The 18,864-nt window shown below is 48.2% G+C and overlaps 4 protein-coding genes across 6 annotated transcripts; 3 read left to right on the forward strand and 1 right to left on the reverse strand.

The window, feature by feature from the left end:
* The first annotated feature begins 1,446 nt into the window (after positions 1-1,446).
* On the forward strand, positions 1,447-4,500 carry FOIG_05790 (uncharacterized protein). The gene is made up of 2 exons (XM_031204629.1): positions 1,447-2,397; positions 2,450-4,500. Exons 1-2 carry the CDS (start codon positions 1,855-1,857, stop codon positions 4,271-4,273), a joined length of 2,367 nt encoding a protein of 788 aa, XP_031066458.1. The 5' UTR covers positions 1,447-1,854; the 3' UTR covers positions 4,274-4,500.
* Positions 4,501-6,418: 1,918 nt separating this feature from the next.
* On the forward strand, positions 6,419-11,589 carry FOIG_05791 (uncharacterized protein). Of its 2 annotated transcripts, XM_031204631.1 has the most exons (3): positions 6,419-7,580; positions 7,634-9,629; positions 9,707-11,589. In XM_031204631.1, exons 2-3 carry the CDS (start codon positions 8,618-8,620, stop codon positions 10,846-10,848), a joined length of 2,154 nt encoding a protein of 717 aa, XP_031066460.1. In that variant the 5' UTR covers positions 6,419-7,580; positions 7,634-8,617; the 3' UTR covers positions 10,849-11,589. The 2 variants fall into 2 exon arrangements, with proteins under 2 accessions (XP_031066460.1, XP_031066459.1); XM_031204630.1 differs by having other exon boundaries at positions 6,419-9,629.
* Positions 11,590-13,358: 1,769 nt separating this feature from the next.
* FOIG_05792 (uncharacterized protein) lies at positions 13,359-18,519 on the forward strand. 2 transcript variants are annotated; one of them, XM_031204632.1, is made up of 6 exons: positions 13,359-14,420; positions 14,491-14,618; positions 14,671-14,735; positions 14,799-15,161; positions 15,213-16,449; positions 16,500-18,519. In XM_031204632.1, exons 1-6 carry the CDS (start codon positions 14,238-14,240, stop codon positions 17,200-17,202), a joined length of 2,679 nt encoding a protein of 892 aa, XP_031066461.1. In that variant the 5' UTR covers positions 13,359-14,237; the 3' UTR covers positions 17,203-18,519. The 2 variants fall into 2 exon arrangements, with proteins under 2 accessions (XP_031066461.1, XP_031066462.1); XM_031204633.1 differs by having other exon boundaries at positions 13,359-14,618.
* Positions 17,210-18,795, reverse strand: FOIG_05793 (uncharacterized protein). Its single transcript, XM_031204634.1, has one exon. The coding sequence runs from the start codon at positions 18,294-18,296 to the stop codon at positions 17,724-17,726; it is 573 nt and encodes a 190-aa protein (XP_031066463.1). The 5' UTR covers positions 18,297-18,795; the 3' UTR covers positions 17,210-17,723.
* Positions 18,796-18,864: the final 69 nt, after the last annotated feature.

An 18,864-nucleotide genomic window follows, 5' to 3' on the forward strand; every position in this document is an offset into this window, starting at 1 on the left:
CAACTTCTCGTTATGTACCATATCACTCAACGTTAGAATTCTGTGAATCCTTCGAACCCTTTCTCTCTGAGCTTTTCTTTCCGATGTTCATCGACTTGCCTTGCTCGGCCTTGATGTCTTCGTGGATTTCCTTTCGATCATGAGGATGGTCCTATGTCTTGTGAGGTGAGTTGTGCACGATGAAATGGTTATTGAGCTTACCCCTTACTTTGTTTTGCTGGAGCATTTAGTACACCGATCCTTGAGGGGTTCAGTGGGCTTGTGGGTGTGCTTAGAGACCAGATTCTGGTTATACTCTGCAATCTCCCTCTCGAGGTCTCTTTCAGCCGGAGAAGCCTGGTGTTTATTGTTTACACAAGTAGTTAGGCGTCCATACAGCTGAGCAAAGTGAATTAAAGCCAGTGTCGAGCAGCGATTCACCCAGAGGTAGCCCGTACTTTATAGCCCGCCCTGGAGCCTGGGGGCATAAGTTTATTACAAGTCGACCTTACCTTGGTGAAGTAGAATTTTTTTTTTTCGGTATAGACATCTTCTTGTTCTACTCCTTGTCTTTTCATATATCTTTTACTGTCTTATTCCCTTAGAAGAAACTCCCTTGATCGAGGGTGTGCTAACGGTTATGTCTAGTATTTCTTTTACTCGTCTTTGGTTTGTTATACACCTTCCCTTATATGACTGTGTATCTTGCGTCGTGTAATAGTTTCAGGACCACTCATTCCATCGCAATCTTTCGCAGCGTCGCCTACAACTGTGTCATACATCTCTATTATCTCCTGAACCTAAACATCGACTTCGTACAACTGTATGGAGCGAAACTATGATATTGTGGTGAGTTGGTGACAGCTTTAGGCATTTGTATCCTCTAGATCGAATAGTCTCACACTTTGCGGTCACGATTCGCTGGCCATGGGACTTTATTATGCCAGATGTTGTCCCTCTCACCAACCCTGCAAAGATATACCTGTCCTGCACGTTGTACAACATATACTTCTGACCTTCTTCTCCCATTGGGATCTATTCTCGGGACATGGCGAGGATATAGAAAACAGGAATTCGAATGAGTCGGCCGTTTTCCTGTTCGTTGGCTTCCTCCATAACTCACAGGATAAGGCATAGGACGGATAGCCTTCAGATGACGAGAACGACAGTGTGATGTTCAAAGATGAATGTACTAGAGAGAATAGATAAAATACTTGGAGCCTGAGAACGGTCATATGCAACTCGTCTCCAAGGCCCCTCCAAATGCCAATGCAGATGCATCGAGGACTGCCTGTGCACCGTGAACAACAAAACGCGAGCGAACGATGTATCTAGATAGCCCTCACTTGCATTGTGAAGGAGAACGCATTAGTGTATAATGTGTGTTCCTGGACCCCACCTTTTACTTTGCGACCTTGAGAGTTTTTGGTAAGGCATCCCACCTGCTGATCAGAACCAGAAACTAATTACACCAACCAAACTGGACTGGATGGGCTGCAATTACTTGAAAGTTGGTGCATCGCTGTTGATCTTGGCACCGTCGACATCACCTGTGTTTCAGAATCCCACGTTTATGGATGGCCCAGTCACAGCCTGAGGCAAATCTGATCAATTCGTTGAACATGAGGCACAGCCTCTTCAAGACCCAACGACTGACACCCCACACTCATCACTATCTTCATGGAACGTCTTTTCACCTCACCTTACGGTATATAACAACACTGACTCACCAATGTTGCCAAGTTCAGCCGATAAGCCACTGAAGAATCAAATGAGTGAACCGGGGGCAGAGAAGCTGTAACGTTCGAGGCTTATTCAAACTCCTTCCATTTTTTCTATCATTCGCTCCACGGCATCTCTCATCAATTTGATATCATGGACCCCTCATCACCGCCGCCGCCAGCCTACTCAGAAAGGCCTCCAATACCTCCCCGAAAGCCAGTCAACTCCTCAACTTCAGCGATTTACCAGACACCACCTTCTGCTGCGTCTTCATCGACATCAACTCCTGGACCATACATGCATACTCTTTCTTCTGGACCATGGCTTGGCCCAGATCCACGATCTTCGTCCACACAGTCTCTGCTACCCGACACTTCTCGAGATAGCCAGGCCGCAACCCCTGCTGATTACCTAGGTCGGCGCAAACTTCTGATCATCTACATTCATGGATTCCTAGGCAACGACCAGTCTTTTCGATCGTTTCCTGCCCATGTTCATGCTCTTCTGGCCAATCTCCTCGCCGAGTCTCATGTCATTCACTCAAAGATTTATCCGCGGTACAAGACCTATCGCTCAGTAGGCGTCGCACGAGATAACTTCAGCGAGTGGCTTCGTCCCCATGAGTCCCCAAACACTGATGTAGTTCTTGTTGGGCATTCGATGGGAGGTATCCTGGCTGCCGACGTTGTACTTATGGTACGTCAACTCAATTCGTTGTACACATGGATATTGCTAAACTCAACGACAGCCCAACCCAAGTCCATATGGTTTATACCCTTTCAAGCACCGAATTATAGGACATGTATCTCTGGATTGTCCATTCATTGGCCTTCATCCTGGTATCGTTGTGTCTGGTATAACTAGCTTATTTAAACCCGCACCAACACCACCACAAGATAGCAACCAGAAAGGCACCAGTGGCACAACTCCCAATAGCCCTGAGGCGTCAATCCCTGGTGACCCCAGTGTCTCCTCACTATATCTCACCAACTCTCAAAGCACTGATCCTGGATCATCCACAAGCCTTCCGTCAATTGCATCCTCGTCTCAGCCGCAACGTGATCCCTTCGCTAACCAGCCCTACTTCAACCAACCTTTCTTCAACGACTCGGGCTTGCAAGAACGCCCTTTTGTGCAACGGATGTTTCACTTCGCCAACAAGTATCGTTCCGAGGGGTTGATACAGGCTGCCGCCAAACACATATTCTCATACCTTGAGTTTGGCAGCTGCCTTGCTGACCCGACAGGACTTGAGTCCCGGTATCGCAAGATACGTGCCCTGGAAGATATTGATGATCTCCAAACAGGAGAGATGAACCAGGGCTCAGATAGACCTTTGACAAGAGTTCGCTTCGTCAACTACTACACTCTGTGCACCGGGCGCCCAAAATCACCTAAAGCAAGCCCCGATGTTAGTAGCCCCCAGCTTAGTACAGCCAACACAACTTGTCCCGAAACGAGATATGCCCAGTCGAACAGTTCAGCATCTTCGTCCTCCGTGGAATTGGACTTTCTACCAAACAAGATAAGCATCGACGAACGGATCCAGCCCCATACCCGACAGGAGAGTCCTTTGCCTATCATCACCTTGGAGCATCGTGATACCATGGGGAATTCTAGGGATCACCAAACTTTACTAGATTCAGATGCAAAAGCTCGGGCGTCGGATACCACAATAAAAGACAATCCAGTCGATGATTACGAAGCTTTAGCTTCTGATATTAATCGGTTGTCCATGCAGAGCATTGATCCCACGCCAATTGACGAGGAATCTCTTGCTCATCCTCTGCCTGATACTGCTACTCTTACCTTCCAGGACGAAGCGCCTATTGACGCCAAGGGAACAAATAATTCATTACCAGGAAAAGAAGAGGCAGATCTGCCTCCTCTCCCTGATCCCCCAACAACCCCGGATATACCCGACCCCAGTTTGTACACGGAAAAAGATGAGCGCAAGCAAGTTGAACGTGAGGCCAAGCGCATTAGACGTGCCCACGAGAATGCCCTGAAAGACCATGCCAAGGCAGTACGAGAGCGTGAGAAACTCATCGAAAAGCGCCAGAAGCGTTCACAAAAGGAGGCAGAAAAGGCCCTGAAAGAAGCTGCTCGACAGGAAAAGGAAGCTCTCAAGGAATCGCAACGGAAAGAGAAGGAATCGCAAAAAGAAGAGCAAAGTCTTATCAAGGAAGCTTCTGAGCACGAAAACGAGGCTCAGAAGATGCAAGAACATGAAGATACCCAGCGGACCAAAAATCTTGAAAACCAATACGAACTTGAAGCCGAAGCCGAAGCCGAAGCCATCACGAAGGCTCGTGGCCTTAAGTCATCAAAACCTCGGAAACTCCGAAAATTCTGCAATCTGCCTACCAAGGGTGGCAGAATAGATGATCCAACGTGGGTCGACATCTACATGGCAGACGTGGACGAAGTCGGTGCACACTGTGGTCTTTTCTTCGCGGGGCAACATTATGAGAAGCTCGTTGGTGATGTTGGCAACAGAATCATGGGGTGGGTGCAAGATGACATGACCAAAAGGACAATTCAAGACATGGAGAAGGGAACATTTAAGTGACCGAGTGTTGAATGCATGCTGTAAGTATGATCAGGATAATACAGATACCCATATGTGCGAGTGGCAGAAAGCGATACCCGAGCATTGGGGAGGAGCCAGAATAAGATCAAGAACTTTCAGGAAGCCAAGCATACTTGAGCAAAAGCTTCCGAAGTTAAATCTGAAGCAGCCCAAGTATTTTTTTCTTTCATTTATATCATAACAAAGGTCTACCACCCAACTAGAGGATTGTTGATCATACCGCAAGACCGCCAACAAAGGTGACTAGATACTAACCTATATACATGTATGCACAACCCTCCTTATGAAGGTAGGGAACAAGAAAGCTACGAACTCGACTCAAGGTATCAATATCAACTAATCCAAAGGCCTACCTAAACTTACTTCAATCTTTTTCGTCCATGGAATAGCGGTCCTAAGTTTTCTTGCCTTCCCTAGCCCTTCAAAACATGCAGTATTTAAATTCTGTACAATCTAAGCTGTTTGTCACGAAAGACAGGAGGGTATACACATTTGACCATATCACGAATCCAGTTGGGCTCGTTGCTACTAATTGGTCCCTAAAGGGCGAGCCAGTTCAAAGTAAGCTTAACCTTATACCTTTATTACGACCGTTTTCTCAGCTTTGTGTATGCTAGATAATTAGTGTGGTTCAGGTCAACAAAGCCATTGGCATAGTTTTAAAAGACACCGTTCCCGCCGATAGTGGATTCAGTTCCAAGCATACAAATGGACTCCTCCATAAGCTGGGCCCAGATCATTCACCACGTTCCTCGATCCTAGCCTCAAGACATCTCATAGAGGAAAATGCGGAATGTGGGAGCGAGAGCGCATGGTCGTCATCTGCACCTGCGACAACCAAGCACCGACTAACACGAGATTTGGTTAGCAAATGGCTTCGAAAGTCCGTGACGAGAAGCTTGTGCTTGAGTTATAGCATTAAGTATCGCGATTTTGTCGTAGTCTGAGAGACGATCATCAACCAAAAGTTAACCTAGACCTGCGGCAATATCTGTGTTACTCCTGCTAGAGCCATAGTGCCCACCACATCGCATCAAGGGACGTTGAGGCGACTTGAAAGAGAGTAAGACAGGCATGCTCAAAGAACAAGAGATCCACTGTCGCAGGCGGGCCAAGGCTCAGGTCATCACGGACCAGGGACCCATATCTATACGGGCCAGGCCTTTGGTTTACGTGGTGGAAGGGTATTTTTGGAATATTCTTAGGTCTCAGGAATTGAACGTCACTGGGGGGGCAGAAATGTTTCTACTGATAGTATGCTAAAAAAGAAAAAGAATGAAGGAAGGAGGAGAAACACTGAGAGAATTTTTTCTTTTTTAAAAATGCAGAACTTACTGAGGCTCAATATAACATCGAGGATAATAAACATTTCTATTCCTAGGGCCTGAAACTGGATGTCGATCTTTTTCATCCTTCACATCAGATTGGTTGATTAACTTGCAGCTCGGAATATTTGATGATCACTTAGCCTCCTACGGATACAAATACTAAGTTACCTTGCTGGCAGATGTTGAAGATGATGATTAATCTCCTATTCAGACCCCCTTTTCGCAACCTCCGGCTTATAATAAGATCACAAAATACATCGGTTATGAGGCCATGGCAGTCCATCAATAAATGCCAAGCTTTGAATCGAATATCAGCTGTTAGCCCCGATTCGTCAGGTCCGCCGTGACACATGCGTGCTCAGCGACCCTGGTTTAATTTCCCCGATTGCGTTGCTTCTTCCGTTGTTTGAATGAGAACCATACTTCGGGGCCCGGGCCACACCCACCCATGCTGGGCCACCGTTTTCTCCTACCAAAACCCACCACTTTGGTCCTAGCAACATCTAGAGAATAGCTTAAGATAATAGTATAGTACGTAAGACTATTCAGCCGGGAACATGGATTCAATCATGCGTCTCAGTGGGTTTGACTGTTGAATGAGTAGGCGTTGAACGACTCCTGTTTCTACGGGTTAAGGGGGGTCGTCGTTGTTGTTATTATTATTATTATTATTATCAGCAACTCATCGGCTCCCTCGAGCTCGCAGTCACAAAAGCGAAGAGAATAGAAGCTTAAGATTCTGGCAAGGGGGGCAAGAAGACTTAGGACTTCTATCCTAAGTGATAAAAATATTTAAGTAGATTTAGGTAAACTTAGTATAGACTTAGGAAGCCTTTAGACCAGTTATTTTTATCACTTGGGAAAAGTCTTTGGTTTTTTCTTGCTCCCTGAGGGTTGGGGTCCAGTACACACTGCACATCAGACCCTGGTTTCCAAGCGCAGTTGTGGCTCCTGTGGGCTGAATGTTTCTTGTTAGCTGATTGCTTTGCTTCCTGTTAGGGGCTATTGTTGAGCGTGACTTTGACGAGTATATCAGATCTGGCCCAACGTTATGCCGCACCATGGTTCAAGTTCTGTACAACGTGGCCGCTGTAGTTGAACAGTCCATCCGTGAGATGTTGTTGGTTGAGCACCAATTCTGGATTACGCCAACCAGAGCACGACTCAACCGTGGCATGCCCCCTGCGGCTCTAAATACCTCCGAATCATGTTTCTTGTCGTATTTCGTGGGCATTGGCTAATAAAGTGATGGCCCTACTGATCCCACCCATGTCGTTATGTCGTACGGCTGCTCCACGTTGATTGGCCTGCCTCTTTGAAGCGAGATTATCTCCATCTCGGGCCTCTTGTCCATGACCGTTAGCTCATTCATAACCGCGCATCGTCCAGTTTGACCTAGGCATGATCACCGAATATTGACAGGGGAGAGGCACGCAATTCGCGAGGAACAGAGAGGGAAACGGGAAAGACTGAGAGAAGAATAGGAATAGCTCCAGGTACCAGTACCACAGACCAAGTAGGGACCCCCATGGATCCATGCACCACACACACGCACGACCTTGAGGAACGCTCTGAGAAGGTCACCATCAACAGTACCTTGAGGAAAGGTCGTGTTTGGCTTGTGTTCTCGGCCTGTTCCTGTTTCCTTGTCACGCATCACATCAATTTTAGTATAGGCGCCTCCCGTCGTGTCTCGTCTTGTCTTGTCTTGACCTTGTCTCTCTTCTTTCCCGTCCCTCTCTTTTTTTGCTCTGCTTGGGCTTCTCTCTTTGCTCTTGCTAGCCTTTGTCACCGACCGTAATACTCTCTTTTTTTGCTCTGTTGTCTTCACTAGTCACTCTCTTTGTTCTTTTTTCTTGAACGACATCGCTCTTTTTGTACCATCCCTTCTGAGACGAATCTGGACGACCAAAAATTACGACGTTGACGACGACGACTCAACTAGCGCTCCTGTTTGTGTTTGTCGCCATACAATTGTCGATAATAGTAATTGAAAACTGAGATTGAAAAGGAAGGATAACCAACACCGAAGGAATCAGGAGGATCATTATTGTCGTTTGTGCATACCTACGCAAACAAGAAAAAAACTGGAACAAAGCAAGCGCAGATCATCACAGCCAGCACTCACCACGCAATACAGCATCACCAATCACGATAGCCCTGCCGCTCGTTACTTTCCGGGCTTATATTCATCAGATCAGCGTCGCCGGACGGGTCTCACGACCAAGGCATCAGCCATTTATTTGTTGCCGTATATCGACTTTGTGTCGTACCGACCTGGAAAGAAGCCTCAAATCAAGGAGTCAAAGGACCGAACAGCGACGGAGCAAGATTGCATAGGGGCGAAAATATCTCCTAGGATTCAACTTGGACCCGTCCTTTGTCCCTACACGAAGTCATACCCACATCAGTCCAATTCTTTGTCTGTTTGTCTGTTTGTGAGTGTTGATTAGTGCTTGCGCGTCATCGTTGGATCTGTTGCTATTCCCCTTCGAGTCGAGTGCTTCAACGATCATGTGCTTTGTCGACGGCAGCTGATACCATTTGCACTCTTTCCGATTCTAGAAGCGGCGCAAGGGAAACCGGCCTCTCTAGGGAAACTGACACTTATGCAAAGAAAAAAGCAGAAACATCTTTCTCGAAGCACACACTAGCGAATACGATCACCTAATCGTGTTCCGCATTGGGGTCAGATTCGTCTGTCCTTGTCCCCCTTCAGCTCAAGGAGCCACTTAAGTCAAAGTCGTGTTGTTATTTTAGGTATCCGCCTCTGAAACAGGCTGGTGCACGTTCCCTGCGTTAGTTGGCTAGGCTGGACTGCAACGTCCACCTTTACGCAGCACTACAGGGCCACATCCACTAAAATTATAGCGAAGCGAAAGTTGGCATTGGCACCTCACCTGGATTGCAAGTACTGTAGTGTACTTACTTCAGGTTCATCGCCACGTTCTCAACGGGCCACGCCCGCGGCCGCGACGCATCCATATCCAATCCAATGACTTACTCATCCAGCGGGCCTTCACTCGCTCAGGCCCTGGATATGGGTAAGGAAAGCAACAATGGGAATATGGATACGGATGTCGATCCTTTGCATTCAAACTTGGATCCTTCACAGTCACATTCCCTTCCTACTTCGGATCTGTCCGTCCTGAGTGAATCTGACCCTGGTTCTATTCAACAATCTCGCTCTGCTTCGCACCTTCGCCTCCTACGTTCCAGCGAAAGTGAAAAGGACATATCTCCTAACCATATTCACCACGCTCATCTCCAATTACATCAGCTCGAAACCGTTGATGACAGAGCCGTTGACGAACCAGCCGAACAGAGCCATCTGCAGCTCCACAAGACCGGCCACCACTCTCATCACTCCCACCATCATCTGCATCGAAGCAAGTCGCCTGCCAACCTCCATCTTCGTGCTGCCCAGCCCAAGCACGTACACGCCATCGCCGATGCCAATGCCCTAAAACCTCGCGCTGAACAAGATCTCGTTACTCAAGTTGTTCAGACTGTGTCGGTTGTTCAGGTCGTCGATTCAGTCGGATCGCCAATCGAAGTCCAAACCCACTACGCACCACCTGCTACCGTCGTCGTGGATTCTGCCTCGGGTATCACCGTCGCCGCCATTTCTGACCCGGAACCCAAGATCTCCGTGGCGGCCGTGGCGTCGGATCCGGCTGCGAGCTACAATGTTCCGTCACCTCCCTCCGCTCCCGCCGCGACCGCCGTGGAAACACCTGGTTTGACCGACCCATCACCGTCTGCGCCTGTCCCAGATGCGACCGTATCCGATTCAGTACCCGAGCCTGTTAATGACACGACGTTGCTACCCACTGCCGATTTACCATCTAACACGGTTCCTCCAACAAATGAGACTAATGGACCTGTGACGTCGACAGATCCTGACACTGCGAGTCACGAAACAACGTCACCAACTGCTCCCACTACTGTCGTTGACACAACAGCCTCGGACGTTAGTGGGTCGGAGACCGCCCTCGTAACCACCGGTACGAATATTCGCCCCTCCTATTTATAGTTTGAGTTTATGACCACGCCATGTGCTGACTGACATCGCTTGCTTCAGATGACCTGACCGCGACAACAACCGACACCCCTACTTTAATAGAGACTACATCCGACTTGACCTCGGAAGCGACGCAAGATGTTTCGTCAGAAGTGACGTCTGATGAAACTTTAATAGCTACTACCGACGTGACGCAATCAGAGTCCAAGCCTTCCACAACCACGATACCGCCAACGACGAACACAGCTTCACGGACCCGCAGTTCCTCCACTGTCCTGGTGGTGTCTTCGACCTTCGTCACCTCTTCTATCAACCCTAGCGACACTTCGACGTACAGCTACTCTGACTCGGTATACTCGAGCATTTCGGCTCAGGAAACTTGGTCTTCTGGCTCGTGGGGAGACGAAGATAATGAAGGAGGAAGCGGTGCCGCAACAGCTGATAACCAACCACCAGCGGCGACGACCACTTCGAACTCCAACAACACCGATACTGGCACACTCTCGCCTCAGCAGAAGCAAGTGATAGGTGGTGTCGTGGGAAGCATTGCGGGCGTGGCGTTTTTGGCGTTCTTCGTCCTGTTTGCTCTCAGGTACAAGAAGAAGCATCCTGGAGGTGGCATACTCGGTGGGAGTCAGTCTGGAACGCGGTCAATTGGTGGTCCAACGTCTGGGCCTGACGGTGGAAGTGGCGCATCAATGGCTGAACGTGCTGGGGCATCTGCTGCCATCACTGCAGCGTTTGCGGGACTGATGGGCAAAAAGCAACGACAAACCTCCGAACTGGAGCCTGTCAGTGAGAGAGGGTTCTACCGAGTTTCAGGAAAGAAGCTTCCTTCTGTTCTTCAGGTTGGTGGTGACGGTTATTCTGATCCGCGGACCGAACCTCCCTCGACTGACCGGGCGAATCGAGAAAGTGTCATGAGTGGTAACTCTGACTACTGGAGAGGCTCTATGGCATTTGATCCGAGTGACCGGGATTCACCTCACCTTGCTCTTGGGTCACCAATGCGGCCAATAAGTGGCGTGCCTGTAATTCGGTCCGGCCCAGCTCGAACGCCTGTTACAGAGTCGAATCCTTTTACTGACCCGTCACGACCAAGACCGGATTCTGATGCCCTGGGAGGCTCAACGGGTGGTGGCTCCATTGCATCTCGTGATGGGTCGTTTGGCTCACCATCACGGTTCCAGGAGAGAATCTGATTATATCACTATCCGCATTCGCGTATTGCTTTGATTATCCCTGATACCTGAGCGTTTCGTACCTGCTGCTGCATCATGAGCGATCTCACCACATATTGTTAGCCTCCACTGCTGCTACATTAACCAGCTGCAACCGCGAATTCGCGGTCATCACATACTTTTTTCATTACAAACTTGGTCGCCGCCACTTGATACAAGTGGCGCACGAAGCATCTTGTTCGGCGTTTAACGGTGGTCGTCGTACCACTGCGGATCTCTTTGGACGTACAAAACCTGCAGATATGGGTATTAGAGGTGGAGTCACATGTATAAAGAGGAGGACGTTTTTGCCCACAAAACGGAGGAAGCTGGGCTGATTCACTTGGAAAATATATACTATGCGACGCTTGATGGTCCATTCTCTTCTTGACTCTCATTAACGACGTTTTTGTAACTATCTTGTTTTTCTTGTTTTACTTCGTTTCCGACATTACGACCTCTACTGGGAAGGGGATATATCCCTGGATGGATTTGCAAGCTGTAGACAAAGGATTAGAGAGCGTTGAGAGGAAGAACTGGTCTATATAATAAGCTTGCTAGCCATGATTTGAATAAGATATAAAGGCCTGGAAGGCTTTATTTGAGAGACAATTGCCGTCCTTCGTGCCTTGCTCAAATTACATCTAATGATGTAATCTATAAAATCCCCGTTTCTTGAATATATGGAATTAGTTAAGGTTTAATAAACTGCTACGCTAGGTATTTCATACGTATTGTTAGTCACGTTTGGCTCATATTCTCTGTTCAGTAATCCAAGCTATTATAAAGTGACATCAGATCCAATTTAGATGCATATGGCTTCTTCAGACTTCCGTTACTCTCTTATAGGCTCCGAGCTCTTCCTTACACCTGGCAGTCTCATTAGACTTTCGGTGCGCATCGGCTGTTGCATATCAAACACTACCCGCGGCGAATCCGAAACAACAAAGGGTTGAAGACCCTGAAAGGCGAGGCGAGTGCTTACGGATGACGGATTTTGAAGAAACATTGAAGTGCCTTCTTGTAGGCAAAGTATCTTAAGGAACCCAAGTGATGGCCTCGAAATCCATCGTCAATTTCAGTAATGAGACTTATATTTTGACGTGGACAACGGCTTTGACTCCACAACATCTAATGTTATTAATTAATACAGCGGCTGGATGAGCCTAAAATGCCCATGCCTTTCTATCAAGAATTGGCTCCTTTCTCCAATACTGTTACGAGTCAAGAAGGAAGTGTCTCGGGATGCACAGCCCCCCTTGGGTTCGGACGAAGCGACGTATTCGGGATGGACGATCTCTTCTCCAATTGAAATTGAGTCCACTAAGTTGCCAGGCGTTTAGAGAGCCGTTGACATTGACTAGGTTGACACAAGTTGGCATGGGGGGCTAGATAAAGTAGTTTAGTTAGGTTCCAACGGTTGTCTGTGTGTTTTAGGTCTGAGACACGTCATCAGGGGATCAAGGTCGCATACAGATTCTTTGTAAGATCGGGGACCAAGAGAGACGAGAGATAACAAGGCTTTCCGGTCTTGACGCAGCGATCAATATTGAAGTCTGACAGAGAGGTATTGATCATAGACTTAGCTACCTACCTTACCTATTTAGCTCTGACGGTCACTTGACGGAAATAAACTATGAGATGAACAGCAAGTTTAACGCCAATGTTGCTACTTTGGTTGTCAATATTTAGCAAGCTCTACTAGGCTGAAGCCCATACTATTTGCGGAAGAGTGGCTTGGCTACGCAGGAACGAGTAGAAGGTATCTCTATCAACCTGGAAGACCCACGAAGTGCCAATCGAGCAATGCCCAAGTTCAGAATTGCGTTATAGTAAGATATTATCGCATGCAAGCAAAGGCTGTATACATGGAGACTTGATCCATCCAGAGAAGGATTCCGGGTCATGTACCCTGTTCTATAAACAGTGGGCTATTCTCAGCGACCCATCGCCAAGAGCAGAGACGAAATACAGTGGAGGCCTTCAGCAGTTAAAATTGACTGCCGTAGAGCCAGGGGTCCTATGACGATCATTTGCTGCAAAGGCGGAAGTTGTGTTTACAAATCTGTACATCATATCATTGCTTGCAGCAGAGAACTACCAACTTGATTGTTTATTCAGCTGATCTGCGGCTACAGTAGAGCATCTCATAGAGCCTATTCTAGGGTGATTGGCTGAAGCCAATGGCATCGCCATGAGCTATTGAAGGGAACGTGTAATGACGACTGCCGGCGGCCTCGCCTTGATGCTCGATGGTAGTTAGGGCATGTACATACCTACTAGTAAGAAGTCTCGAGACCTCATTCTCAGTGAAAGAAATACTTGGACAAACCCAGGATGATTTGTGACAAACTTAGCACACTCTTTGGTCAGTTATTTTTCAACACCCTCCCCTCCACTGATTGAGGGTCTCAGGTCTTCATGCACCAGGAGTGGCAGGTAGGTACCTACCTTCTTTTCCTCGTTCCCGGATTCGAAACAAATACCCGCGCATTGAGTCCTTGCCTTCCCTGCGACTTCTCTTGTCTCATCGGTCCAAGCTGAGGTTAGCAAGGTACCAATTGGCAACTGTAGCAGGTTCCAGTTCCAGTTGCAAATGCTAACGGATACTTGACTTGCCGGTTTATGCTTTGAATTTGTCATTGCCGGTTGACTCGGAAGAATGAAAATTTCGTCAACACCACGATCTGGCGACGTAGACTTGGACTTGAATTCAATCATTATCTTCACCCTCATCGCCGTCGTGACTTGACAGTCGACCACTACTTACTGATACAGTACTGTACACTCGCTTCGCTGCTCAGTCAGTACCCGCCAGAGGAGTTCACACCAAGACAAAACCAACCAAACTCCGCCACCCCACTCCATCTCCGCCTCAGTCTGACAGTGATAGTCATAGAGTCGGGTCTTAACCAAGCTAACGTTAGTCGACCACAGACTTGACCTGGTCTGGGAGCTTTTTAGCGCACCGGCGCCTCCAAAATCGCCCACCTCGGCTTCTTCCTTCTCGACTCCGTCTCCTTGCTCCTTGTCTGAATTATCATACCTTAATAACTATTAGTGATCCGTGGGCTCCGATCTACGATTTACCCCAACCAACAAAATATTCTTCACTCCACAGCTCCGGCTTCAGCTCCAGCTCCAGCTCCCACTCTCCGTATCGCACAGATGATCTCACCGTGACTGAGACTCTCACAGCCCAGCCTATCGCATTATAAGGGTTGCTTGTCGCATTCCAACTCTCGTGTCGCAAGGCGACGACTCATTGCCGCTGAATTGAACCACGGGACCGCCGCTTTGCGAACCTCGAAACGCGATACTCCCACTTCAACCGACTATTTTAGTCAGGAAACCCTTTCACTTCGAACAAGATGGACCATATGGGCTTTCAGGTCCCGGGCATGGCCCCGCCGATCATGAATCATCCGCCGCAGGTTTTTGGTGGTTACGATGGCATACCGCAGTTGCCCCCAGAGATTGCTGCGCAGATGTTCAATGACTCGGCTATGTTGCTTGAAGATGCAAATGACCCCAAGAGAAGGAGAATCGCTAGGGTATGGGACCTAGGATAGATCCCGGCGCAGCCGGCTTAAGAGTATTGTGTGCTGATCGGAACTCCAACAGGCCTGTGATATGTGCCGGAAGAAAAAGATCAAGTGTGACGGCAAGATGCCTTCTTGTACTCACTGTATCAACTATAAGACCGAGTGTGTCTTCACGCAAGTTGAGAAGAAGCGTGCTCCTCCTAAAGGGTATGACCTTTCACCTCATTGCGAAATCATGTGGTTGCTGACAGATTTGAAGTGCCAAGTACATCGAGGGACTTGAGAACCGGCTGAACCGTATGGAGCATCTTTTGAGACTTTCTGGTAAGTGGTTTGAAGAATTTTCTTTACTGGCACGACCTCATCATACTGACCTTCTATATACAGGCCTCCTTGACGAAGATGATGATGACCTTGGCGCGTTAGAGAAAAGGTTACTGGAACGACAAGAGAAGTCGAGACAGGTGTCAATGCCTGCGGCATCCAACCCTAACTCACCATCTCAATCGACATCCGGCCCATCGGCTGCTGCAGACGGGGGCGAGATGACCCCTCAAAGCTCACTTACCTCGCCCAAGGATGATAAACGCAAATCAGCAACACCAGCTCCGTCGACAGCTCCATCAACAGCTCCGGCACCAGCTGCGAATGTGGGAGAGATCAAACAGGAAGATCAGGAAGAAGTGGAGGCTCTTTCAGAGTTGATGTGTTCTTTAGTAACAAATAATTTTGGAGAGACCAGATACATTGGTGAGTTACTAGACTATATCTGTATGAACACCCCTTACTAACATGCCGCAGGGTCGTCATCTGGCTTCTCCATATTTTCACCAAAGGGAGTTTCGTGGGTGAATTCGAAAACAGGGGATGATTCTTTTCAACGGACCATATCGGATATATCTGTCGATGACCACAAATGGACTAATTGGAAACCTGAAGTCTTTGGCGACCTATTCCAACGACCCATTTTCCGGCCTTTGCCTCCCAAGCCTGAGGCACTTTCACTTCTCCAGGACTTCTTCGACAACTTCAATTGCATCTTCCCTCTATTTCATCGGCCGACATTCATGCACCTAGTACACCTTCAATACTCATCAGACCCTTACCAAGGCTCTGGATGGTGGGCCAGTCTCAACTGTGCGCTCGCGATTGCCCATCGTTTGCGAGTCATGAGCAATCTGGTGCCACAGGATGAGGACGAAAAGGCATGGGGTCACCTGAAGAATGCCATCGGAGTGTTTCCCGAGCTGACTATGCGCAACACCGATTTGTTGAGTGTCCAAGCCCTTCTTGGCATGGCTTTGTTCTTACAAGGAACGCCAAACCCTCAGCCCACTTTGCTGCTGGTCTCAGCAGCCATGCGCCTGGCGCACAGTATCGGTCTCCATAAGCGCGGGACGGGATTCAACCTGAACCCCATAGAGATCGAGCAACGGAAGAGAGTCTTCTGGATCGCGTATATGCTAGACAAAGATCTCTGCCTCCGAGCCGGTCGTCCACCTGCCCAGGACGATGATGACATGAACGTTGAGCTTCCGGATGCTGACCCGGAGGACAACATTGGCAATATCCCCTTGGCAGATGGCAAGGGTAAGATGAATCTCTTCCGGGCTATGTGTGAGTTTGCCACTATCGAGAGTGAAGTCTATAAGAGGCTGTACTCTGTTCAAGCTACAAAGCAATCAGATGGTGAGCTACTCCACACCATTGGCGAGCTGGATCACAAGTTGGAAGAATGGAAGGATCGCATCCCGATTGACTATCGGCCCGAGCACGACATCAATGCCTCGCACACTCCTCTGATTCTTCACGTTGTCATGTTGCATCTTACCTATTATAACTGCCTGACAACCATCCATCGCATGTCAGTTGCCCATGGACTCTGGACCAGTCGGCTGGCCAATTATGCCATTCAAGGTCTGAATGCCCGACCACTAAACCCGCGGGTGTTTTCCTCTGCAGCACTATGCACGGCTGCAGCACGAGCTTCTGTCTCGTTGCTAAAATATGTGCCCCAAGGCGATTTTGCCTGCGTTTGGTAGGTTTCGAACTCTCATCATACTAGCGATACACTAACATCACTTTCAGGATGATTCTCTATTTTCCTGTTTCTGCACTGGTGACGCTGTTTGGAAATATCTTACAGAACCCACTCGATCCCCGAGCAAAGTCAGACACCCGACTCATGAACATTGTGGTCACCTTCCTCTCCATGCTTGGACAGGAGGCTGAACAGGGCGGTGTGCATCGAATGCTCGGTATATGTGCCGAGTTTGAGCGTATAGCAAAGGCTGTAATCGACAAGGCTGAAAAGGAACAGTCTTCTCGACGCAAGCGTAAGAACCAGGATACAAATAAATCATCTGCCAACGCTACTACGGCCACGGCTCGACAGTCGAGCACTGCAGAATCAGCAACAACTACCTCAGTGTCTTCTAATTCTCAGAGAAGATCATCACAAGCCCAGTTATCGCCTCCCCAGAACGGTGCCTCAATGGGACAGTTCTCCATGGGTAGTCCAATGAACGACCCTTCTCCTTCAGCAATGTCAGCTGGCTGGCCTCAAGAGTTCCCGGTGCCTCAGTCGGGCGACTTTGACTCAATGAATTATGGCGACACAAACATGAATTCATCTCCGCAGATTCCAATGGCGGCATTCCAGCAGCCCCTTCTTCCGCAAGACCTGTTCTCTCTGCCAATGACACTAGATTGGAGCTGGGCTGAGATGACTACTGGCGCATACCCAACAGTTGAGAACGGCAACTTTGGAGAGGACTGTAACAATTGTTAAAGGATATGAGAGTAGTGGGTGGCAATGCATTTTGAGATGCATGTATATCATGTTGTGAGAGGATGTAATGGCTGGATATAATGAGATATGCGCAATGATACTACATACAAGGCTTGGAAGATGAGCGAGTATCGGTTTTTCCCCCTTTCAAGTAACTACCTAGATCTGTTTCTTTTTATTTGCGCGGGATACATACGAATATTAGCAAGCGATAAGTGTTGATGGTCAAATATCTTTCCGTACGGTCAACCTGATGAAACACGACCTCCCTGCTTGAAGTTTGGCTCGTCCTCCTCACTCCCGTCGCCCTCTAGGCTGAGGTCTTCTTCCTTGTTATCGCCCTCTGCATCGTAACTGAAGATATTTGTACGGAGTATGTGATCTGGGTTTTGCTCCTCTCGGAGAGTGGTCTTTTGGAGTTTTCTTCCTCTTCTTTTTTAGTGTTGATGATGGATGAGGCCCCAATCTGTACCAAGATGAGCGTTGATTGCTGCTATATTGGGGCCTGGGTGTAAACTTTGCTACCTCTTCCTCTTTTCCTGAATCTCGCCTTTGATGTAGCTGTTCAGCTGTTTGAGGTCTTCTTTAAATAAAGCCCCAAGGTAACGCCGTGGCTGTATCTGTTTTGTCGAAGGCATGTTGTCAGCTGGGAGGCCATCGGCGATGTTAGTGGCAATGCGAAGAAGTGATCCTTTTGCCTCTGTCTGTTTTTTTTGTAACAAAGCCAATCCCATGAACGCGAGTCTTCTTTTGCTTTTATGCCTGGCGTATCGAAGGAGATGTTGTCCCTCTGTAGTCCAGGCCTCGATCCCGATGATAGAAAATGGCTCGGCCTGAGTGCTGGCTCTCATTTCGTGATATCGGATTGGTGGCAGTTGCAGGATCTCCTTGGGTCTCCCGGCTGTCATCGACGCCAGAATCATCTTCAAGATCGCTGATTCTTTCTTACTGGGCGTGTCCGACTGACTAGAAGCAGGGCTGTCGACAAGCTCGCTGTGGTGTTTGAGGTTCACAAATGGGACTCCATTAGGGAGTAGCATAAGCTGACCAGCGATGTCACACCATGTGTTGAAAACCGGTGCTCCGGTGAGCATGAATGCATGCCCGTACTTCTATCAACGAATGGCTTGGTTGAGTTGCGTATTCTCCTTCTTTGCCGCATGTCATTCGTCGATGATCATAGTTGATATCATCTTGCCTTCTTGCTCGTAGAGGCCAGAGTGTAGAGGCAGATGCGGAAAATCGATAACGATGCTCATCGTGGCGTCGGGCAACCTCTAGTCCACGAAGGTGAGCTAGCGACCGATGGAGTTTTTACAGACTTTCTGTATTGAGATGATAAGTACCCGTGGCTACAGATAACCACATAATAAGTTGACATCATGCGAAGACATCAAGAAAGGGAAGCTTGAAGATCTGGTGATGTTGAAGGATGAGGAAATTGGGACGTGACAGTGTGGTGCGAATGGAAGGAATTTGGGAATCTAAAGACCCTAAATTTAGGATCTCTGTAGGCTTCAGAAGGAGACATGCCCAATTGTAGATAGTACAGTACTAAATATAAGGCCGCTTGGTTTCTTGCGAGTAATTGCTTGATTTTATATGTAAATTATATGAGAGAATATGCGGCTACCTGCATACTGACAGGTAGCTCTCTTTAAC

Source organism: Fusarium odoratissimum (genome assembly GCF_000260195.1).
Source record: "Fusarium odoratissimum NRRL 54006 unplaced genomic scaffold supercont1.7, whole genome shotgun sequence".
Taxonomy (NCBI): Eukaryota; Fungi; Ascomycota; class Sordariomycetes; order Hypocreales; family Nectriaceae; genus Fusarium; species Fusarium odoratissimum.